This window comes from Salvelinus fontinalis, chromosome 35 (assembly GCF_029448725.1).
Source record: "Salvelinus fontinalis isolate EN_2023a chromosome 35, ASM2944872v1, whole genome shotgun sequence".
NCBI classification, from domain to species: Eukaryota; Metazoa; Chordata; class Actinopteri; order Salmoniformes; family Salmonidae; genus Salvelinus; species Salvelinus fontinalis.
Window position 1 is genome coordinate 9,676,793 of NC_074699.1, and position 25,195 is coordinate 9,701,987.

At 42.4% G+C, this 25,195-nt stretch overlaps 1 protein-coding gene across 3 annotated transcripts in view; it reads right to left on the bottom strand.

The window, feature by feature from the left end:
• Positions 1-16,079, bottom strand: part of LOC129834311 (MAM domain-containing glycosylphosphatidylinositol anchor protein 1) — a 427,292-nt gene extending 411,213 nt beyond the window's left edge. Inside the window, exons 1-2 of one of the 3 annotated variants that reach the window (XM_055899179.1) lie at positions 15,170-16,078; positions 13,761-13,861 (exon numbers count right to left, since the gene is read on the bottom strand). In XM_055899179.1, coding sequence (XP_055755154.1) covers positions 13,761-13,827 — 67 coding nt within the window. In that variant the 5' untranslated portion in view covers positions 13,828-13,861; positions 15,170-16,078. Of the gene's footprint in view, positions 1-13,760; positions 13,862-15,045 lie in introns of all 3 variants that reach the window. The other 2 variants (XM_055899178.1, XM_055899180.1) reach the window with 2 other exon arrangements.
• Positions 16,080-25,195: the final 9,116 nt, after the last annotated feature.

The window sequence follows — 25,195 nt, forward strand, 5'->3', positions numbered from 1 at the left end:
TATTTACGTATTATTCAACTGTATATATGATAGTTGAATTCCTTTGTCTCTCTGTCTCTCCCGCTCTTTCTTTCCCCACCCCTTTTCATTGTGTACCAAGCCGTCATATCAGGTTAGTCCACTAGGGACTTTTCATTGCATTATGTAGTAATCAACGTATAATCTATCCTGTGTGATTATTTAGTTAGTTAGTTAATAAATAATTAAGCCAATTTGTGTATCGCTGAGTCATCATGTAGACCAGTGTTCGCGCAGATTTATAGGATTATGCGACGTTCAGAATGAGTCTGATATGGGGAAATGATTGACTGCTATGATATTGAGATTCTGAAGTTCTTGAGTTAATTAGGGAAACGGTAACTCATTAAACAAACTTTTCCCGTGGTGCCCCAAGTTACTAATGAGTTAATTGTTACATGATTCATTTAATCACATAATAATTTCACGTAATTAATTATTCGATAAATAGCATGTCATCATATCATATTAATGATATTCACTTCACAACATTATCCTCTGCTTGTTCAATTGCAAAGACATTGGCAACTTTGTATTTGTAGTCACAGAGAAACAGATAAACAACTTGTTTATATGTTTAACAGAGATCTTCTGTGTATAAAGTGACGTAGAAGGGAAAAAATGGATCTAACGACGTACTTATGTGTTCTACAAGTGGTCTGAGGCAGTCGGTAAATAACAAGCGTTTTCAAGTGCAACTTCGCTAACAATGGTTTTGGGAAACAGCTCTGAAATTTAACGATGCTACTATGAAGGTTCTAATGATAAACTTAGCCTTAAGATACTTTTGGGTAACCAGGCCCACATCCAATCAACACGGTAGATTATTGAGCCTATCACATTTTACTCTCAGGTATTTTCCATTGTCGCGTCGTTGAAAGGAAGGCATGGCATCAAAAGTGCCAAAACTTCTTTGTTAAAAAATCTTTGCTGTCTAGTCTTTTCCTGTTTTGTTAAACACTTAGGGAATGCTGTGTAATTGAAGATAATTTAGAAGTGATAAATGATCTATGATGGCAATAATCGGGATTTCAGGTCAAGTACAAAAAACATGATCAAATAATTATCCATGCTATAACAACGTACACATTTTCACACAATAAAATGTTTCTCAACCAATTCTCCTTTTCACCTCCAACTCAAATCCATCTACAATCCATCCATATGAGTTTTAAACAATATCACTCTCCCACACAATAAATGAAAGTTAGACCTGATCTAAAAACAGATCTTTAACATCACATGCTCACCTCCAGTAAGATTATAAATGACCCAAAACCATCCCTCAAATAACCATCTCTTTGCCTCTGTAAGACACAATAGACTCGTCCTCCGCCCTCCTGCACTTGACACCTTCACTGCTGTTGTTGAGTTATGACCCGGCAGCGCATTTCGCTGGCTAGATTGACCCATTTCAGGAGGGGAGAAACTCTTTGAGAGAGAGGCGAGTGACAGTAACTAGCAAGGCACCATATTCCCTATATATTGCAATACTGTACTTTTGACCAGAGCCCTATAGATCCGGTTCAAAAGTAGTAAACTAAATAGTGTTAAGGGAACCATTTGGGACTTAGCCGGTGTCAGGCCATGCTGCTGGTGGAGATTTGTCACGCATACCAATAGAGACTGTATGTTATTATATTGTGGTGAAATAAATAGAATAGATAGGGGGGAGTGCGTGTGTGGGGTGGGTGGAATATGTGTGGGGGGGGTGTCTGTGGCGGTGGAGTGTAAGTGTTTGTTTGCATGCTTGCATGTGTACAGCGGTGGTGTTCATTGTGTTGTGTGTATGCATCTGCACACTTCCCATGGATGTTGCATTAAACACAAAACAAAATCCCAAAAAAACAAACCCAAGCTACAATTTCCATGAGGAGAAACAAAAATGACTTTTCAGGAAATCTCAAAACTACTTTTAAAACAATCTACATTTTTCATAAAAACCTGCTGCATAATCACGCAATGAAACTGAATGAGTCAAATCTATAAATCAATATGGTGAGCAAAATGTGGAAGAGAATGATGAAACATGTTGCCGATTGATTGTATACAATATATTTAAAGAGCCGCCATGTTTCGATGACTCATCCTCAGATGTTGGCCGTAGAGCGTTTTAAATATTCAAGCAGAGATGAGTTATAGTGTAACAGCGTTCCTCTCTCTCTTCATAAGAAGAGGAGGAGTAGTGATCGAGCCAAGGCGCAGCGGGTTGTGAAAACATGATGAGTTTTATTTATAAGACAAAACGAAACAAACTATACTTGAATAAACTAACAAAATAACAAAACGAAAATAGACAGACTAGTACGACGAACTGACATAACACACGCAGAACGAACGAACAAGTACTTACTACAAAAACGCACGAACAAACCGAAACAATCCCGTATGGTGTAACATCGACACAGACACAGGAGACAATCACCCACAAACAAACAGTGAGAACACCCTACCTAAATATGACTCTTAATTAGAGGAGAACGCAAAACACCTGCCTCTAATTAAGAGCCATACCAGGCAACCAAAACCAACATAGAAACAGATAACATAGACTGCCCACCCAAAACACATGCCCTGACCTAAACACATACAAAAACAACATAAAACAGGTCAGGACCGTTACATATAGCACGAGCTATAGCTCAACCGTTAGCACTGTCAGTACTTTTGACAGCACCTAAAGTGCAACTAAGTCCTTGCAAACTTTGCAGACACGCTATTTTTCTCATTAAAACAGAGAAGAGGCGAGAGGTGTTGTGTCACAAATTGAATGTTTATGTTTTGTGTTCAAGGGCAGACATCTATATTGAAGCCTGCATTCCATAACAAGCATAAAAGAGTGTAACTCTACGGGCCTATTTTATTGAATCCCTAAATATTACTTTAAAGTAACTGCCCAGTGTTTCCAGATTTTTATGAAATATCACCTATAATTACTTACAATATAAGTGAAATATTTTTCCATCACCAAAAATTGTAATTAAGTATGTTTTCTAGCAGCTTTTCTGTGTTGGAATGGTGTGGGCGTACCCCAAACAACAGAATAGTGCGGGGTTATACTGGTCATAAAAAATATTAATTTTGATAGGCCAGATCCTCCTCCAGATCGCTGATTGGCCAGCTCATCTTCCTCTGGGAAATGGCATCATGTTCTATGAGTAAACAGCAAGTATTTGAGCAAGTATATGTTTGAGATACAAGTTTGAGGTGGGGTTTTTGAAGTGTTTGTTCTCCAAATTATGCTTTGGCCATAAATACGAGTCTAGAATGTGTCAACAACATTGTTTGGATAAGAGTGAACAGAATATGAACTTTTAAAAGCGAGATTTACACTGGGCTGTTACTTTAATGTATGTCTATTTTATCACATATTTCCCTTTATAGAAAAATATATTAAGTTCTAGTAATTTGGCAAAAATGGCAACCATGTCAAAGAGTCTTCCCAGTAAACCAGGAACATTCCAAGGACAACTTATTGAAATGTTCTGGGAACATTCACAAAACCAATTTTGCAGTGCTGGCTCTGCTCCAGGCAAGTAGCAGTCAACTAGCCCTGCTGGCCAGTGCCAAAACATTTTGTTCCATTCCAAGTATCCTAGCTAAGGGAAAAACACCAAGTCGCACTGACGCTTATTAAACCACCAAAGTGGATTAGTTAGTACATAGAGTGCACCTGTACATGCCTCAACAGGGTACGGTATATCTGCCCAGAGGAAGTCCCTGTTCTTCACCTAAAGCATCTAAAGTGTCACCTTATGCTCTAAATTGTGTGTGCTTTGTGGATCAATGTGTTTATACAAAAGGAAGACATTGCTGTGGCTTCCTTTCTTAGGCATGCAGGAATACACCTTTGCCCCCCCTCCTCTCTCCTCCCCCTTCCCTCTCTTCTTCACACGGCGCCCCAGTTCTACCACCGGGAATGACAGTAGGGATAAATAATTCATGGACTACGGAACAGGTTGTGTTTGTGTTGCAGGGTGCTGGAGGGAGAGAGAGAGAGAGAGAAAGAGAGAGAGAGGAGAGAGAGAAGAGAGGAGAGAGAGAAGAGAAGAGAAGAGAAGAGAAGAGAAGAGAAGAGAAGTTAAGGTGGAGAGATTCAACTGAAAGGGGATGATGAAAAAAGAGATACAGAGGACAGAAAGAAGAGATACTGTGTGTGAAAGGCATCATAACATCTGGGGAAGAGATGACACAAGGACCACCAAAGGGAGAGAGAAAAAGAGGGAACCTCTCCATATCCTCTCCAGTAAATACTGGAGTAAATACTCTCCTCTTACATCCCCTTTCAAGCATAATACAACTAACACACAAGCGCATCAGGGCCCGTCAGAGCTTGGGGAAACCATCCTCTGTGAGACCAAAGTGAAGCTGCAGCTTCCCAACGCATAGCGTCTCTATTCTACTCCCGGGACGATGTCTTAAAGTGAGGACCCCCCTAAATCACTGACTCACTCCCTTTTTTCCCAGGCTCCCCGGCGGCAGGGCTGCTGTCACCTCTGAGTTGTCGTATTTATTTTTTGTTAACTCCGTTACTGACTCAGGTGTCAGTAATGACAGCATTGTACCAGTGAGGTAGGAAAGGTTGGACTATTGCTGATAGAGAGCGGCGCAGCGGTCTAAGGCACTGCATCTCAGTGCTAGAGGCGTCAATGCAGACCCTGGTTCCATCCTGGGCTGTATCACAGCAGTCTAAGGCACTGCATCTCAGTGCTAGAGGCGTCAATGCAGACCCTGGTTCCATCCTGGGCTGTATCACAGCGGTCTAAGGCACTGCATCTCAGTGCTAGAGGCGTCACTGCAGACCCTGGTTCCATCCTGGTCGGTATCATAGCGGTCTAAGGCACTGCATCTCAGTGCTAGAGGCGTCAATGCAGACCCTGGTTCCATCCTGGGCTGTATTACAGTCGTCTAAGGCACTGCATCTCAGTGCTAGAGGCGTCACTGCAGTCCCTGGTTCCATCCAGGCTGTATCCCATCTGGCCGTGATTGGGAGTCCCATAAGGCGGAGCACAATTGGCCCAGCGTCGTCCGGGTTAGGTGTTTGGCCGGGGTAGGCGGTCATTGTAAGTAAGAATGTGTTCTTAACTGACTTGCCTAGTTAAATAAAGGTTGCGTAAATAAAATAAATAAATACAGGGTGACAGGTAAATTATGACAAGGTTTTTCAGATTGGACGAAGGTGGATCGGATACTTGATGACAGTTTGATAGGGAGGATTTTTTTTTTTATAGTTAAAAATGCATTCTCATGGGACTTTTACATTTTTGCCCCTGCACACCATGCCTGCTGTTCCAAGTGTGCAGGACACCTATAGCAGCGCTGTACTTTCCAAATGTAATGTATCAAAATGTATCAAAACAGGTAGCTACTATATACATCAGTATCTAATCAGTCCATATACATGTGTCTTTTGCTTTTTGCACAGTAGGTACAAAATGACATTTCAAGGAATAATCTCAATTGACATGATCATTTTTTTGAATTTGTTTCATTTAACTAGGCAAGACAGTTAGACAGGATTTTTTTTTTGGGGGGGGGGGGGTTATTTTCATGGAGTAAAATGCTTTGCGGGATTTTTATTTTAGTGCCAGGTAGTTGTACTTTTGGGTATTTTCAACCATGTCTGTTGCTTTGATTCCTGGCCTTTTTTCGGGAAAATCACAACTTTGGTTTTCTGAAAAGTTGATGTTGATTGCCCAGTTGATGCTGTACTCCCAGAGAATGTTAAGTTGTTCCTGTAGACCCGTGATCTGTTGGTGGCAGTGAGACAAGGTCATCTGCATAGAGAAGTAATCTGACCTCCTCATCTTTGAGGGTGAGTCCAGGGGCTGCAGATCGGCCCAGCAACACTGCTAGTTTGTTGACGTAGACGTTGAACGAGGTTGGACTTACACTGCATCCTTGTCTCACTTTAATTTATTATTGTTCAGTCTGATACTACGCGCGTAAATAGATTGTATGACATCGTAAACGTTGCTCTCAATGCCACTTTGGAGGGTTTTGTAACATAATTCATCATGGAATCAAAAGCCATTCTTAAAATCAACAAAATATGCAAATACTTTTCCCTTTTCTGATGAACATGCCGGTTTATTAGCGTGTGTGTGTAATGTGGTCTGTTGTTCCCTGTTTGGATTGAAAGCCAATTCATTTTTTTGTTGAGAGCATTATGTTGTGTGAGGAAGGTCTGTATTTGGTCAATGAGAATACAGCAGAACAGTTTCCCCATGTTACCTGTGACACATATTTCCCTATAGTTATTAGGTTCTAATTTGTCAACTTTTTTTATTTATGGGGGTTATGAGCCGCTGGTTCCAAACGTCAGGGAAGCAGCCACTCTCCAAAACCAGGTTGAATAGTTTTAATAAGGCATCCGGCAGCTCATCAGTACTGTGTTTAAGCATTTCATTCCTAATGCTGTCAGGGCCTTTCTTCCTCTCCCTCCACCCTCCTCCCACCTTCCCTCTCTCCCTATCCATGTAAAGCTCTCTTCACTTCATCAAGTTTCCTAGTGGGACGTGCACCTCGGGATGGCCACCCCTGACACGGAAGTTAATTGGCGGAAGCTTTGGTGATAAACTGTCCCGTTGGGAGGTGGCCCAGGCTGCTGCGACGTTGCTAGCCCCCGCTAGCCAACATGCCCGTCGGGCCAGGGGTTGATGCTACAGTAAACCACAGTGGATCGGGACTTGGGCTCTGACCTGAGGTTAATAGAATTTCTGTGTACCTTTAGCCAGCGACCCAGCCGACCACACTGCCGGAACCCCATGAAATAACAGTCAAATGGTCTGATGGTGAAGTAGACATACTTGATATTCACGTCACAATATATATAAACTCTCTACAATACATTTCAATAGAAAATGAGCAAAAAGAGAAAAGATCCTGCAACTGTGGAGGGGTAAATACCTGTCTATTTATGGGAAAGTTACACTGATTAACTCTTTAGTCGTATCTCATGTCTACTCCAGATGACTGGTTTTTCAAATCATATGAGCAACGTTTTTTTAGCTTTATCTGGAGCTCTAAGCCAGACAAGATAAAACGTCCCTGTCTATATTATAATGAATGAGTTTGGTGGGCTAAAATGATTAAATATTAAACCATTAAACCTCTCACTAAAAGCTTATACAAAATGTTTACTTAAACAGTAATTGGTTCTCCAGTAGATTACTAAGAAAAGCCCATCTGTTGTTCAAAAAGGAACTTTTTGCCCTTTACACAGATTACAACTTCAGAGGTTTGGTTAATTGAAACCCAAACCTTGTTCAAAGTATCTATCTCCCTTTCTCAAACAAGCCAGGCATTGGTTACAATTCCAATTTCATCCTCCAGAAAAGATGGAGGATATTACAAATGGTATGGTTAAACTCAAACATACTGATTGACAAAAATAAAAAAATTAAATAGAAAAAATGATTTAGAAGTCTATTTTTTGTAAATTATATTATGTATAGGAAGGGTAGTTATGTCTCACAGGCAGCTATTGAAAGCATATGGGAAGGCTTGCTCAATAGAAGATTACAACCAAATGATTGGGGCACTACCGCAGAAATGGAAGCAAGCGGAGGGGGGGGACTTGTCTGTCTGCCCTATATTAAGGAGCCAAATGTGTTCCTCATTTGAGGAACTTAATGTTGATAGGTGCACCATCCAAAATTCTTTCCACAAACAAAATGTTAAATATACGGGGCATACAATCATCTCAGCTCTGCAGATTTTGCTGCGAAGAGACATAATCATTAGACCATCTATTCTGGTATTGCCCCCAGGTAGCCTGTTTCTATACTGCTGAAAAATTATAACATCTGTGGGGGAGGGGGAAGGGGGGGGGGCTGCCAGAGGGATTTGGGAATTTTCACACTATAGGTGTGGAATGTATGTTTTTTAAAATTATATAAAATAAATCAAATAATAAATATATACAAAATACATAAATAAATAACAAGGACTTGGGGAAAGGAGAGGAAATGGTGATTGAACTATCCTTCTCTCTCAAGGATTTGTGTGTGTGTGTGTGTTCCTGTGTAAAGTATGTCTGTGTGTGTGTGTGTGTGTGTGTGTGTGTGTGTGTGTGTGTGTGTGTGTGTGTGTGTGTGTGTGTGTGTGTGTGTGTGTGTGTGTGTGTGTGTGTGTGTGTGTGTGTGTGTGTGCGTGCGCGCGTGCATGTGTGTGCGCATGTGTGTCTGTGTATGTGTGTACATGTGTAAGAGAGAGGAGAGAGGGCAGGAGAGAAGGCCACCTGCTGGGAACCACAAATGGAGAGGAAGGCCCAATAACACTGAGCTGTTATCCAGCCTCCCACCCCTGACAACAACAACAGAGCGGCACTAACTAGATGGAACTGGAGAAGGAGGGGAGGGCAGACACACACACACACACACACACACACACACACACACACACACACAGAGAGAAAGAGCAGGAGACACACAAACACCGAATATCTGTCTCACTCTCTTCTCTATCTCAGGGGTGAGATCAATTCTCCATCTATAGTGCTTTTCCACTTCATTCTGCCTATAGGAGGATATTACAAAGTGAGAGGTACTGAGAGAGTATGAAAGGAGATAGAGGGAGAGAGAAAGTAGATAGATGAGAAAGGATAGAGAGAAAAAGATAGGAGATAGAGACTCAGAGAAAAAATAGAGGTGATGGAGAATGAGAGAAGATAGACCAGAAACGAGGAGGGAGATAGAGATTGAGTGGAGAAAGAGATAGAGGAAATAGATTGAGAAAGAATAGCTCAGCTCTCAACCTTCCACGTTCCCAGTCAACATCTTCTCTCTCCTCCACTCTCTTCTACTCTTTCCCAGCTAAAAAGAAAGACATTGTGGCATCTATTCTGTCTGAAAATGGCTCCTGACTGACATTGTATGGGGCTTGGGGACTCAATACAGTTTATACTGCCGTATTGAGTACGTGGCAGGATAATACTTCCATTCACAGCGGTAAATAAAAGGAAAGCCGGTGGATAGAAAAGGGGAGTGAAACGTGACGGCAAAAGATGTGTGGTTTCTTAATTAACGGAGGTGGCAGATTTTAACAGACCTTGGCTCAACTACTACTTGAAATCTTTGGCATTTGCTTTAGTCTGCCTGGAGCGGAGTGACAGATAGGCAGGGTTTGAACATCTTGCAACTATTGTTTTTGTTTTCAATTGGACCAGGCAAGCATAATTAAGTCTAGCTTAAGTATTCTACATGATTCCGGGTAGTGTTTGAACGCAGGTCTGCGAATTTCACCATACAGCACCAGTTTTCTTTTTTCCTTTTTTTTCTCTTCTTTTTTTTTTATGGCAAGTCACCTCACTAATTAACTCTCAAGGACTTTAATTAAAGAATAATAAAGAAGGAAAGGTCAGTCAACAATGGTCGACATTGACTGGTGAGGGGCGAGAGTGGAGGAGAGAGTTTTTAAGAACATGGCGTGCGTGTGTGAGTGGGGTGAGTGTGGGTGGGCGTGCGTGCGTGCGTGCGTGCGTGCGTGCGTGCGTGCATGCGTGCGAGCGAGCAGAAAATTGAGAAGATTGTCATTGTCGGTGTGAGAACCTAGGAGTGAGAATCTGAGTAAAGTCAGGTTTAAGAATACCTGGACAGGAAAGAAAGTATTTACAATACACACAGGTTCAGAAGAAAGGTTCAGAATTGCCTATTTTACTGTGTGTGTGTGAGAGTGTGCATGTGTGTGCGTGCGTGTACAGTACATTCCTGATACGATTCAAACTCCCAATAGGGCCTTGAAGGAAATATTTGGCATCATTACATTCAAAAATCTCCCTTCTCATAAAACTGAATGCGACAAAATAGTCATCTCTCAACAATTATGACATGTGTTTCATTATAAAATGTTGTTTTGCGCTTTATTTTAGACAGTAAAGGATTCACAGAGGGGGAGACAGGCAGGTGGGAGAAACGGTACAAAGGGTTGGAGTGGGGACTGAACCCCAGTCTCCAGTAGAAAGAGGAGTATGTGTGACTACAGCCAGGAGGGTCACTGCTAGACCACAGAACACACCCTCTGGGCTTTGCTTTTTAATTGCAAAGTCAACTTCAGACAGAGTATGGTTTGGTCATGGGAAGTAAGCAGGTGTTGTCCATTCATTGTGGACTTTGTCACCTTGCTTTATTATTTAGAGCCTGATACCTAAATACTGCATGGACGTGCTAACCAACAGAGAGGGAGTGTGTGTGTGTGTGTGTGTGTGTGTGTGTGTGTGTGTGTGTGTGTGTGTGTGTGTGTGTGTGTGTGTGTGTGTGTGTGTGTGTGTGTGTGTGTGTGTGTGTGTGTGTGTGTGTGTGTGTGTGTGTGTGTGTGTGTGTGTGTGTGTGTGTGTACGAATTAATGTGTGTGAGAGAGCGAAAGAGAGGGCCGAAAAGCGAGAAGATTGTAATCACTAGCTGCGCTCCCCCTCTCTTCCTCTCTCTCTCTCTCTCCCTCCCTCCCTCCTTCGCTCTCCCCTGCCTCACAGCCATGGATAAATTATGAATGCTTATTAAAAAAGGGCAATATTCAGCATCCAAAATAAACGCATGAGGCGGTGAGAGACATAAAAGAGAGAAACAAACAAAAAGGTGTGGAGGATGAGGAAGAAGAAGAAGAGTTAAAGTCACTGGAGATTTGGGTGGTCCCGGGCACTATACCTCTGGTCTTCTAGGCCACAGGCCTACCACATAGCCTTCCATGAGTGAGAGAGAGTGAATTCCAACCTGCACATTGACATGGAAATCAAATGGCACAATGTATGTTTGGTTGCACAGAAATTATTAACATGACTTAGTGTAACTAGTGACCCTTCATGACAATCCAATCATTGTTTAAATGACCTCATCAGTGGTGAGGAAAGAGTGTCCATGCTCTCCATCCTCTGGGTAGAAGTTTTCCTTTTCAGGCACAGATATAGGGTCAGCCTGACCCTGTCCAAATCTTTATTGAACCATTAGGACTAGGTGTAGAAGTGCATAGCTGATCCCTCGATTGTGTAACGACCCCTCAATAGAGAAGCTCTCTCTATTCCTCTCTGTCTCTCTCATGTTAGCGCCACTCTTGATTGAGTAACCCTCTTGAGTGTTGGAAGCTTCAGACAACAACGCTGAACTGCAAAGCAGCACAATCGACGAACAGTAAAGCAACGAGGGATCACGGGAGTCCGAGGTGAGATAGCAACAGTAGCGTCAGCCGCTACAGTATCTAAAGAAAAGCCTACATCCACTAGCGTCCTGTCCAGGCAGGGAATGTAGGACTACAATGTATTTTATTTGTACTTGTACAATAAGCTTCCTCAGGCTAACCCTGTGTGCTATTCTGATTCTGAAAGGGCTTACTTATTTACTTCATGACAGGGCTAACGAATATGATAGGTGTAAAAGGGCTTTCGGAGCAGTAGCATCAAATCAGGCGTGCTTGTGGCATTCGGTTCCCAGTGGACAGCGAGTTGCATCCGTCTCCATAGGAAGTGAGAACATTCCAGAAAACAGGAAAAGCCATTCTAAAGCTCGTCAACACACAGCCGTGTGCCAAGCTCACGGCAGATTTCCTGGCGTTTTCTACTGTTCTTGCATAATTCTCCGTCTCGCACCTGTGTAACATCGCACCTGTGTAACATATTTAACCGAGGAGGCAGGAGACCAGACACGTTTGTCGATTGCACAGTGAATTATTACGGCTAAGGTCCTTCCTCCTCGTAGTCTAAACCTAAGAATCATCAGCATGACCAAGAATGCAACAGAATAATACTGACTTTAGACTCTCTCATCTCCTGTAAACTTGTGGGTTTGTGCAAGATTTTTTTTTTAATGGGCCTAGTTTGTTAGGAGGTCATTTGTATTGCGTGCTATATGCATTCATTCACATAGCCCGCAAAAAAAAAGGGGGAATTCAAAATGATCTATTCAGGAGGAGCTCACCAAACCCAGTCGGATCCGCAACGCAAAGCCGACCATACGTAAAGTTCTAACTAGTTTGAGGTCATACGTATTAGTTTGAGCGCAACCATGTTGCTAATCCGCACTGTACAGCGCCCATGGGACAACTGAGCGAATACTATAGGCAACATCAGACAACAGAACAATGCATAACCTTAGCAATGCCAAACATAAGCATGTTCTACATTTAGGCTTTCACAAGAAGTAAGGGGGATACCTAGTCAGTGGTCCAACGGAATGTATTCAACAGAAATGTTTCTTCCGCATTTAACCCAACCCCTCTGATTCAGAGAGTTGCGGGGGGGGGGGGGGGGGGCTGCCTTAAATCGACATCCACGTCTTCGGGCGCCCCGGGAACAGTGGGTTAATTGCCTTGCTCAGGGGCAGAATGACAGGTGTTTACCTTGTCAGTTCGGGGATTCGATCCAGCGACCTTCCGGTTACCGGACCAACGCTCTAAGTAGACAGACACATCGCCATTGACAGGCAGTTTCTCAAAGTAAGGCTAGTGAAAATATTTACTAAGATATATATTTTTTAATTAAAGCAAGCCTGCGTTTGACATTTAACAGTTAGAGTGTGTCGTGCCCCTGTTTGGAGAGCTGGAAAGGGTAAAAGTGTGATCAGAGAGCTTTAAATATTGCAGCTGCTTTCCTTGGTTTATACCTAATTGTACAGTAATGTGCAGAGGCTACCTGTCCAATTTGCACCGAAGATGATCTACTTGGCTTCGAACCGATTCCCCTATAAGGTCTAAGGTATACGTGTGGTGACTGTCACAAGAGTAAAGTGTCCTATGGTCCTAGAGTAAACAAAACATTTGTAGCAGTTCAGCTGTAGCTGCTGGAGATTCAACACCATTCAAGGGTGGAGCAACCACTCTACACTAGGAAAAACTTTCTTTATTTTTTGCCCAAACGTTTTTTTGCATTGTGGAGTAAATGGCGACTAAACAAAAATATACCTCTCAACTGTTCCTTTGAAATCCCAGTTATGTCCTCACTGCTTACACACAACACAGCTAAATGTCTAAGTTCTTCAACAGTCACAGCTGTGCGTATGCGCTCGTCCGGAGCAGAAGCTCACATTATAAGCTCCTGTAGCCTTTAAATAAGACGTTTATCATTTCTTTCATTCCAATTTCTTGATATTAGCCTATAGGCTTGGTGTGTCACGAACAGTAAACACTATGTGGTGTTGATCTTTGGCGCTGTCGAATTCAATTCCGGCCAACACATCCAACAGGCAAGTGGAACAAAAATTTTTTTTTCAGACCTCATTCTTATTAATTAGCCTATTTAGGTAGCGTGTGCCTTTTTAATCTGCAGTTTACTCGATATGTCAGTGCGGGGCCGCTCCCGTAGTATGTTCAATGATAACTATGTAGGTTTCAATAGGGTAATTATGCAATAGCCTACTAGGAATCCGCCCGAGGCCATGCTCTTCTTGGTGACTTAATAGACATTACCGAGGATTTAGTAAACCTACCTTTTCTCATTACAATGAACTTTTCATGTGAAATAGATTTTTATGACAGACCATTTGCATGTGCCAAGCAAGCCAGAGGTGGAAATGCATGAGGCCAATTATTATCATTGTTCATTTTAATAATAATATAGCCTAATGACACCGATAAAGAAAATGTAGGCTACTGGGACAAGACAATTAAAATCATATGATGAATAGGGGGAAAAATGTCACCAAACCGGACTGTGTTCACTGTGCAATAACAACAGTTGCGCCACTTATTACCACTCATTACCATCATATTAAACAGAATGGACACACAAACACACACACTTTTTCCGTATCTCTTACCGTAAACTCCTTGCCCTCGTGTGTATGGGTGGATGATAGAAAATAACAAAATCCAGAAAAGGTCCATCTTTAGCTTCGATCCCTCATAACCTGGAAATAGTCTGAGAGAGAGAGAGAGAAGAGGAGCAGGTTTGAGTGAATAAGACGAGGGCACGAGAGCACCGTGACTAGATCAAAGGAGCCACGGTAGATTGTGGCGTGTAACGGCTACAGTAGTCTAGTTTATAATCCAGACGAGAGAACAAGTGGGGAGTCAATCAAATATATGTTTGTTCTGTCCGGGATTCGTGTCAACTCCCTCCCACAGATAATACAATCATAATAATTCGTGGGTTAAAGTAATTTCGAATCGCATGCATTGTCTCAAACCGGGTTAAACGACGGGCAATTCAGTTGCAGACTGGATAATCAAAAGATTACAGGACAGCTCTGCCATTGTCCTCTCGGGATTGACAGGATTGCCTAAAGTAATTATAGTTTATTTCTGAAATTGGTAAGGGCAGCGAGCATAACAATATTTCAAATGGTGGCCTGAGTGCTGGGGTCATGCACCTACCTGCATATCACCACGCGCATAGCCTATATTAAGCACATGTGGGTGTACACACGCGCACGTGCACACACACGCATATTCACACAGGACCTGTAGACAAAAGCCGTAGCATTCATTCGTATAAAATTTAACATTTCCACGATTACCAACTGGCGATAAAAATGGAGTAATTAAGCAATAAACAACTGTGCCAAATCGACCACGTTAACTGACATGTGATAACGTGGTATTGTGGTTAAATCGAATGGCTATTAAAGGGACGTCAATAAAACTTATTGATGCACTTTGTCACTCAAATTGGCGACTGATTGAGCTTTTCCCAGTCTGCACGATGACCCATACTATTTCTAGATGGGAAATGCAATTATCTATTCTAGAAAAGTAGGCCATAGTGTATACCAGTTTATATCTAGCGCAACTTGTGTGTCTCAAAAGCAACTAAAGTCTGCACGCGTTCTCTGACCTCACCCCATTGAGGATGGCGACCTTTCCACATAAACGGGTGCTTACACACGTCCCTCGTTTGAATAGTCTACTTAGCCTAGTCAGGGAATAAAATACAAGCATATTCAATTTGTAGGCTATATATAACATGCAGGAAGATAATATATCCAGGATCAAACTTTTAAGACAGTATACTGCTGTCACTGTGTCTGTCCATAAGTGAATCATATTGGAAAAGCATCGCAGTAAATGGTTTCACTGACAGCAATATCGTCCAATTTCATTTACCTTTCTCAGAGGTGTAGTCAGCGCAGCGGGTGGGCTGTCTTGAAACTAAGTCTACGACGCGATATTCCGGACCCTCACGCGGCTCAGCGATAATTCCGTTTCAAGACCCCCTTAGATGTCTTACCATAAATGCGTTGTAAATTTAGGTATCCCCACTTAAGTATTCCGCTTTCGTAGAATTTCTTAGTTCCAATGTCGATTTATACCAATTCTCAAAAGAGAGTAGAAATGTGATAAGAATTCACCGGGTAACTTTTAACGCACGGAACCATTCGTTGGAATCCTTTAGGGGAGCCGCTCCTTGTATCCACAAAGCGGAGTCCTCATAAACCCATGCAGTCCGAAATCACTCCGATTCTCTCCCTTTCGGCGTTGAATCTGCCTTATTTCTTATGCCTCTTATTTCTTTAAACAGTTCAGTGGAGATAGATTTCAGTCCCGCGTAGGTTATTGGAAATGATAGGCTATCAAAAGAAAGTCCCACACTCCATACACTACACCGCTCCTCCCCTCGCGTCTCCAAGTAGCCTACTGTTTGCCAGTGGAAGTATGTGCGCAGACTGAGAACGATGTGATGGACTCCTTAGGCAAAAGCGGCACAGCTGAGATGCGCACGTCTCACTGAACAGGTTGTCAAAGACAGGCTCACGTATCTTCTGCCTCTCTGTGTGTCTCTCCTATCTCTCTCCTTCTGTCGGACGTCAATTCAACTCCAAGTTCGCTTCTCCCGCCCCACGCAACATGAGTGACGTTCGCGATAGACTGACGAGTCGACCTGAGCGAGAGGGATGGATGGGGGGGTAATTTGTTTTGTGGTGGTTTTGGTCGAATTTGCGACTGTGGTTCCACTCGTGGAGGAATGCCAATTATAGGCAGTGCAGCTGCAAACAGGTCCTGCCTACTGAATACTGGCCCGGGCTCCCAACGGGGCAATTAGTTTTTTTTTTTAAAGAGGCCGAGAAAGGAAAGAAAAATCAAGAAAAATCACAGTCTCTCTCTCTCTCTCTCTCTCTCTCTCTCTCTCTCTCTCTCTCTCTCTCTCCCGCTCTCTTCCATCCCTCCTCGGTACTCTCAAGCTATCCCTCTCGTTCCCGTCACCGTCAGTTTCTCTACGCATGGAGCCGACGTTTTAGTCCGACTCAATGTGGCCACAAAGCGGCGTATTTTAGCTAATTTTATTTCACGTGTGACCTCTCCCCGGATTGATAGACAGATAGATTCAGAACGGAATTGATAGTTGATGCATCTCAAATGCTGTTGTTGACCCATCAATAAAACATATAGTAGCCTACTCAAACATGTAGCCTGTTCATTTTTGTTAGGAAGCAGCTTGAACCACAGATGTTTGGTTGCAGCAGCGCTGTATATTCTCAGGTGCTTCCCTGTCTCCCTCGGCCTGTGCATTTCAGCACCACTGATACTGTCCACTAACACAGACACGTGCTGAACTGCTGCTTTATGTCTCACTGGTGTGCATGTCTCTCTCTCTCTCAGTCACGCTCTCCCTATCTCTCTCTTTCTCACACACGCACACACACAATGGTAAATATTTCAAATGTTAACAAGTATTTGCGTACACATGTCCAGCTCTGTGAAGCAATAACCTGTAAATATTAAATGTGTTTTTCAAAGGAGAGCCATGCCATTAAGATAAGATCAAGATATTTGCCTTAGGGCACCTATAAGTTTCATGCTATCCTTTTCATAGATGACCAAAAATGAATATGTGGTCTATTTACAAAATGAACAGACCAGGAATAGTCTGTTCATTTGAATACAAATTGTTTGTCTTAATTACTGGATCAAAAGTATCACAGCACACTGAGTATCTCATCCAGTATACCACAAAACATTGACAGTCAATAATCTCTGAATAAATAAAGAGTCAGCATACAATTTAAATATTTTTCATTGAAAAAGACTGCGAAAGTCAGTCCAAATTATCTCTCTCTGTCTCTGTCTCCCTCCCTTTTGGTCAGCAGCCAGCTTACTTGGCGTGCTTTGCCAAGAGAGCATCATTGTGGCTTAAGTCAGTTCATCACACTACACGTTGTGCTGCTCAGTGTGTGTGTGCGTGTGAGCGTAGGAATATACTCTGGGTGCCGCGCCTTATTGTTGGGATGAGCCCTGTCTAGAAACAGGAGACAAAGGGCTGTGAGACATGGGTTTGATAATAGACACATGAAAAGTGGGATGTGTACAGAGGGCCGAAGGTAGGCCGACGTCTTCCTCTTGCTCAAGGAAGAGCAGGGGCTGACAGCCCAGGGAACACTCAAAGGGCGAGAGACACGCGGCAGATTAAGGAAGCCTGTTGCGGGCGTAGTCGACCCACGCTAGTTGATGGCTCCAGGTGGTGGGGTTGGCGGAGACCAGGCAGCAAAGAGTTGTTTCCAAGTCTTGGTTGGCTCGCTCCGATTGGCCGTTGGACTGGGGGTGGGTTGATGCACAGGCACAGGGTTTTGTCCTTCTTCTCCACAAAGAAGAACCCTGCGCCGGGTGGGAGGCAGAAGGACGGATGAACCCTGCATCCATTCATGGTCAAAACCGTGAAAACTAGAAAACAGGAACTATAGAAAAAAACAGGTGCAAGGGGGAAAACTTGACGGACAAAACGAACTGGCAACAGAAAAACAGAGAACACAGGTATAAATACACTGGCGGTAATGGGGAGGGTGGGTGACACCTGGAGGGGGGTGAAGACAAGCACAAAGACAGGTGAAACAGATCAGGGTGTGACAGGGGTACCCGAAAATAATAAATACTAGGGGTGAATCTCAATTGTATCACCTTGATTTACTGGCATCCCCTCTCCTTGTCTTTTTCTCTAAATGCATTGGAGGAAAAAAATCAGAGATAAGGAACCTGTGATCTTCCCTCCAATGTGTTTTGAGAAGGGAGAGGACACAAGGAATTAGGCAAATACAAGGAGATACAACGGAGATTCACCGTCGGTGAAAGTGTCTTCAAAAGGAATTACACAGGAGAAGTTGCCAAAATGCAGCAGGGTGGCAGGTAGCCTAGCAGTTTGTGCACATTGGGCCAGCAACTGACAGGTCGCTAGTTTGAATCCCCAAGATGAAACATCTGTTGATGTGCTCTTGAGCAAGGCACTTAACCCTAATTGCTCAAGGGTCGCTGTTGATAATGGCAAACCCTGGCACATTTTTGGAATAGGACAAATATAAGCACCCACCTAATTATTAAAACACTTTCCACTCCCACACCCTGGCACTGTTTACAACAGAGACATGTTTAGGACAGTCCAACATTACAGAAAGTTCAAATAGAAATGTATTGTGCAGAATACATACAATTGTCTGTCAAGTAGAATATAGGGAATTGTGTCAGCTTAATTTATTTACACATCCATCAGCAACGTTGTGAAATATTGCACATAGTAGAATGATAGAGCTTACACAAATCCCTACTCTATCTGACAGGCGATCGTATCTATCTGTTCGACACGGCACATTTTTATCTGAACGTTCTGTAACATTCTGTAACATTACATCCTCCTGAACAGGCCCCCTGTTCCGTGTCTCCCTCAGACCATTTAAAAAACCATTAGGATGTTAGGGAGAGAATGTTGCCCGATTGTTATCAGCTGTATCAGCCGTCTACCTACAGGCAGTAACGCGATACGAGGTGCTTGGTTAAAGTTTCTGCTCCGGTTTCCTACTGGATGCCACCATCAATGTAATTACATCAGTGATTGAATATGATGCATCCCAAGTTACACCCTATTCCCTATAGGGCTCTGGTCAAAAGTAGTGCACCATATAGGGAATAGGGTGCCATTTGGGACGCAGCGTATGATTCCTAGCCTAATCAGATTCTCTCCACAGCTAACATGGACGGCGAGACACTGTGGAGAAGATAACCGCATTTAAAGACGATTAAATCCGATAATGGGCTTCCTATGGAGGTAAATGGATCGACGCATGCAGATGGGAGAAGAGATGATGAAAGATGATTGGACGGATCAGGGAGTGTGGAAGGTATCCTGTGTGCCCACGTTGTTTGGTATTGCATGCAAGCGCGATAGGTTAGGTTGAGGCATGCTGAAGAGTGGTTAGGAGTTAGGGCAATGTTGAGTTTAGGCATGCAAGCGAGTGGGTAAGGTTAGGCGTAATTTGGTAAGGTTACGTTTAGGCTTGCTAGGTTAAGTGACAGGATTAGTAGTCAGCATAAGGTTAAGTTTAGGCATGCTGGCGAATGGTTACGGTTGGGGTTTGCGGTTTGGCTAAGGTTAAGTTTAGCCATGCTACCATGTGGTTGAGGTGGACATAAAGTAAAGAGCAGTGTTTTGCAGGTTGACTGAGGTCTTATAGGCCCTGGAATATGCCCTTCTGAGTGCTCCTTCCTTGGTTGATGTGGTAGAAGTTGGAAATTAAAACATTGCACAAGTACAACAACAAGTAAAAAGAACTCCAAAGACCCCAGGCAGAAACAGTATGCCAGTGTCCCAAATGGCACAAAAGTAGTGCACTATGAAGGGAATAGGGTCCAATTTGGGATGCTGACTGCCTCCAGAAGGTGAGTCTGGTGTCATTTCAGCCTGGGTAACAGGTGGCCTCTCCCACCTGTGTGTGTGTGTGTTTGTGTATACATGTACGCCTGCAGGCATGTGTTCAAAGACACACTGGACACACACTGTCCAAGTTTGTGTCCGTTTCCGTGTCTGTGAGTGTGACTACAGCCGGGCAGCCTCATACCTCTGCCCACCCCTCACACTCCGACCTGACACACACACACGGGGGCCCATTTTTCAACGGGTAATTGGCGGCACAATGGAATACCCTCGGGATTCGATAATTCATAACCTCCCTCGCCATCCAATATCGGATACGGAGAAATGGGCTGAGACAAGGAGGGTGCAAGGGGGGGGGGGGCAGCTCCCGCATCATTAGAGAGAGGAGAGGTAATGGTTGTTATTGATTCCTCCCCGCTGGGGCCTCGGCAACCATTTCATGTTTAAAACAACACTGATTCTCATTAAGGCGAGGCAACACTGATGCTGATAAGATGGGTGGGAGAGGGGAGAGTTTTGTCTCCCTCTCATTCTTGAGAGGAATGAGGCACAGTTGTGTGGGCCATCTTTCTTACTCTGGTTTAATTAATTCTCTAACTCTCTTTCTCTCTCTCTCCTCAAATATCAAAATGTTGCACTTTGTCTGCCTGTCTATCTGTCTCTTTTAACCCCCCCCCCTCTCTCTCATCTCCCTTTTTCTCCAAGACACTAATAAGATTGACTAAAAGGCTCTGAATGGTGTTAACAAAGAGAGAGAGAGAGACTAGGCCGTGGGCTACTCTATCATTACTGGTACACATACATATTAGAGTTTACACAATGAAGTTTTATAACATTACAGGGAAAGTGGTTAGCTGTCTGAAAAAGAAAACACACACACGCGCACATACATACACAGTCTGGTACAGCTAACACACAATTCAGTCCCATTCAAAATCATATTTTCCCTAACCATAACCCGTACTCTTACCCTAATCCTAACTTTAACCCTAACCCTAAACTTAACCCAAAAACCTAACATTAAAACCCTAAATAATCATAGCTCCTAACCCTAACCCTTAAATAATTCTAACCATAACACTAATCCTAACCTTAACCCTAAACCCCCTAGAAATAACCTTTACCTCGTGGGGACTAACAAAATGTCCCCAGTTCGTCAAAACAAAATATGTTTACTATTCTTGTGGGGACTTCTGGTCCCCCACAAGAATAGTTAAACACGTCCACACACACACACAAACACAAACACACACACACACACTTCCAAATCCATAATCACCAGCAGCACTATGAGGCTAATTTATGTCCCCCCCTTCCTCATTAGACATCGGTCATTGGGTAGTTCAGTTGCACATCGATCTGATCCGCAGGCATCATCAAACACAGCCTCTTTGAAGGTGCAAAGACCCAGCGAACAGTTTGTACAACGTTAGGGAACAGATCCTACAACGTTACCATGGAATTTTACATGGTGTGGTTTTCTGTGTGGACATAATATTATACGTTACTGTGAATTTAGTTTGGACTTGTGGACTCTGAATAGACCCCTGGTGGCATGTCTTGTAGGGTTTGTATGGGTGTCTGAGCTGAATGTTATTTGATTATGCCAACAATCTGGAATATTTGTCAAGTAATATCATAAAAACTAGAAAAGAAGCAGTTAATCTCTCATCAACCCTAAACCAGGAAAGACTGACATACATGTTGTTAATGATAGTTCTGTATATGCAATTAAGGGCAAGGTGTGCTGCTCTGTTTTGAGCCAACTGCAGGTTTGTTAGGTCTTTCTTTGCTGACCATATTATCGGACAGTAATATAGATGGGACAAGACCAGAGCCTGAAAAACTAGTACAGTTGATTTTGGGGTCAAAAAGGCAGTCTTATTATAACAGACATACCCCTCCCCATCTTTACAATGACTTTGTCAATATGACTTGACCGTGATAATTGACAATTCAATGTTATACAGTGCCTTCAGAAATAATTCATACCCCTTGACTTATTCCACTTTTTTTTGTGTTACAGCCTGAATACATTTTTTATTAAATATGATTTTTTCCCCCAAGCAATCTACACACAATTCCCCATAATTGGCTCATTCATCCCCCTCCTCTCCCCTGTAACTATTCCCCAGGTCGTTGCTGCAAATGAGAACGTGTTCTCAGTCAACTTACCTGGTAAAATAACGGTAAAAAAATAATAATAATAATGACAAAGGAAAAACATGTTTTTTGGAAAATGAAATACAAAAATTGCTCATTTGCATAAGTATTCACAACCCTGAATCAATACTTTATAGAAGAACCTTTGGCAGCGATTACAGCTGTGTCTTTCTGGATAAGTCTCTAAAAGCTTTCTAATCCTGGATTGTTCAACATTTTCCCATTATTCTTTTCAAAATTCTTCAAGCTCTGTCAAATTGGTTGCTGATCATTGCTACATAACCATTTTCAGGGCTTGCCATAGATTTTCAAGTAGACTTAAGTCAAAACTGTAACTCGGCCACTCAGAAACATTCACTGTCTTCTTGGTTAGCAACTTCAGTGTAGATTTGTTATTGTGTTTTACGTTGTTGTCCTGTTGAAAGGAGAATTCATATCCCAGTGTCAGGTGAAAAATAGACTGAACCAGGTTTTGCCAGAATTTTGCCTGTGCTTAGCTCCATTCCATTTATTTTTTTATCTGGAAAACTCCCCAGTCCTTAACGATTACAAGCATACCCATAACATGATGCAGCCACCACTATACTTGAAAATATGGAGAGTCATACTCAGTAATGTGTTGTATTGGATTTGTCTCAAAGAGAATACTTTGTATTCAAGACAAAAAGTTTATTGCTTTGCCACATTTTTTTAAGTATTAATTTAGTGCCTTGTTGCTAAGATGATGCATGTTTTGGAATGTTTGTATTCTGTACAGGCTTCCTTCTTTTCACTCTGTCAATTAGGTTAGTATTGTGGAGTAACTACAATGTGGTTGATCCATCACAGGTTTTGTCACTCCCAATGAACTCTGTAACTGTTTTAAAGTCACCATTGGCCTCATGGTGAAATCCCTGAGCGGCCTCCTTCCTCTCCAGCAACTGAGTTAGGAAGGACGTGTGTATCTTTGTAGTGACTACATGTACTGATATACCATCCACCGGTTAACCTGTTTGGGCTACAAGGGGCAGTATTGAGTAGCCAGATAAAAGGTGCCCATTTCAAACGGCCTCGTACTCAATTCTTGCTCGTACAATATGCATATTATTATTACTATTGGATAGAAAACACTATCTAGTTTCTAAAACCGTTTGAATTATTTCTCTGAGTGAAACAGAACTCATTCTGCAGCACATTTCCTGACCAGGAAGTGGAAAGTCTGAAATCGATGCTCTGTTCTTCTTCCTGCCTATAAATGGGCACGAGACCTATTAGTATACATGCACGTCATACACCTTCCCCTGGGTGTCAAGAGGCTGTGAGAGAAGAAATGAGGTGATTATCTTGGTCTGAGACGGAACACATCATCTTGGAATGACGTGTCCCCCATTTTCGGTACTCTGAAGAGCGCGAGGTGGACAGCGGGATTGCCTTTTGTTTAGCTGCCGTTATAGGCGACTATTATCTCCGGCTTTGATTTTATTTGACACATGTCACCATATCATCGTAAAGTATGTTTTGTCAATATAGTTTCATCAGATTATTGAAAAATTTTCGGGAGTTTTGCCGTGTTCCGTTCTCTTCCGTTTGTTGACATGGAGAGATTCGAGCCACTTGGCTAGCGCGCTTGCTAAATGAAGAGGGAAAGTTGCCGTTCTAAATCCAAACAACGACTGTTCTGGACAAAGATGATGAAAGATCAGCAAAAGTAAGAAACATTTTATGATGCTATTTCATATATCTGTCGTAGTCGTCGGCGCCCAAGTGTTGCTGGCTATTGTGCTAAGCTAATATAACGCTACATTTTGTTTTCGCTGTAAAACACTTAAGAAATCGGAAATATTGGCTGGAATCACAAGATGCCTGTCTTTCATTTGCTGTACACTATGTTTTTTTTCAGAAATGTTTTATGATGAGTAATTAGGTATTTGACGTTGGTGTCTGTAAGTTTTATGGCTGCTTTCGGTGCAATTTCTGATTGTAGCTGCAATGTAAACTATGATTTATACCTGAAATATGCACATTTTTCGAAAAAAACATATGCTATACAATAAATATGTTATCAGACTGTCATCTGATGAAGTTGTTTCTTGGTTAGTGGCTATTTATATCTTTATTTGGTCGAATTTGTGATAGCTACTGATGGAGTAAAAAACTGGTGGAGTAAAAAAAGTGGTGTCTTTTGCTAACGTGGTTAGCTAATAGATTTATATATTGTGTCTTCCCTGTAAAACATTTTAAAAATCAGACATGTTGGCTGGATTCACAAGATGTGTACCTTTCATATGCTGTATTGGACTTGTTAAAGTGTGAAAGTTAAATATAAAAAAATATATATCTTTTGAATTTCACGCCCTGCACTTGAAGTGGCTGTTGTCATAAGTGTACCGGCGCCGGGCTGCAGCCATAAGAAGTTAATTAATAACTTCACTATGCTCAAAGGGATACACAATCTCTGCTTTTTTTTTTTTTTTTTACATATCTACCAATATGTGCCCTTCTTTGCAAGGCACTGTAAAACCTCCCTGATCATGATAATCATGATTAGTACACAAAGAGTGAGTCCATGCAACTTATTATGTGACTTGTTAACAACAAGCTTACCTTTAAAATTGTGTAAAATACTTGTATATCTGAGGAATTTTAATTATGAGATTTCTGTTGTTTTGAATTTGGCGCCCTGCACTTTCACTGGCTGTTGTCATATCGATCCTGTTAATTGGATCCCAGCCATAAGAAATTAACGGTCTGATGGCCTTGAGATAGAAGCTGTTTTTCAGTCTCTCGATCCCAGCTTTGATGCACCTGTACTGACCTCGCCTTCTGGATAATAGCGGGGTGAACAGGCAGTGGTTCGGGTGGTTGTTGTCCTTCATTATCTTTTTGTCCTTCCTGTGACATCGGGTGGTGTAGGTGTCCTGGAGGGCAGGTAGTTCTTTGAGGGCCGCCGTAGTATCGGCTTGAGGGGGAATATACACGGCTGTGACCATAACAGAAGATGATTCTCTTTGGAGTTAATATGGTAGGCCAGGGGTGTCAAACTCATTCCATGGAGGGCCTAGTGTCTGCAGGTTTTTGGTTTTTCCTTTCAATAAAGCCCTAGACAACCAGGTGTGGGGAGTTCCTAACTAATTAGTGATGTTAATTCATCAATCAAGTATAAGGGAGGAGCGAAAACCCGCAGACACTCGGCCCCCCGTGGAATGAGTTTGACACCTGTGTGGTAGGCATTTGATTGTGAGGTATTCTAGTTTGGGTGAACAAAAGGACTTGAGTTTCTGTATGTTATCACAATCACACCATGAGTAGTTGATCTTGAAACATACATCCCTGCCCTTCTTCTTATTGGAAAGATCTTTATTCCTGTCTGCGTGATAAACTGAGAAACCAACTGGCTGTATGGACTCAGACAGTATATCCAGAGGAAGCCATGTTTACATGAAACAGAATATGTTACAATCCCTGATGTCTCTCTGG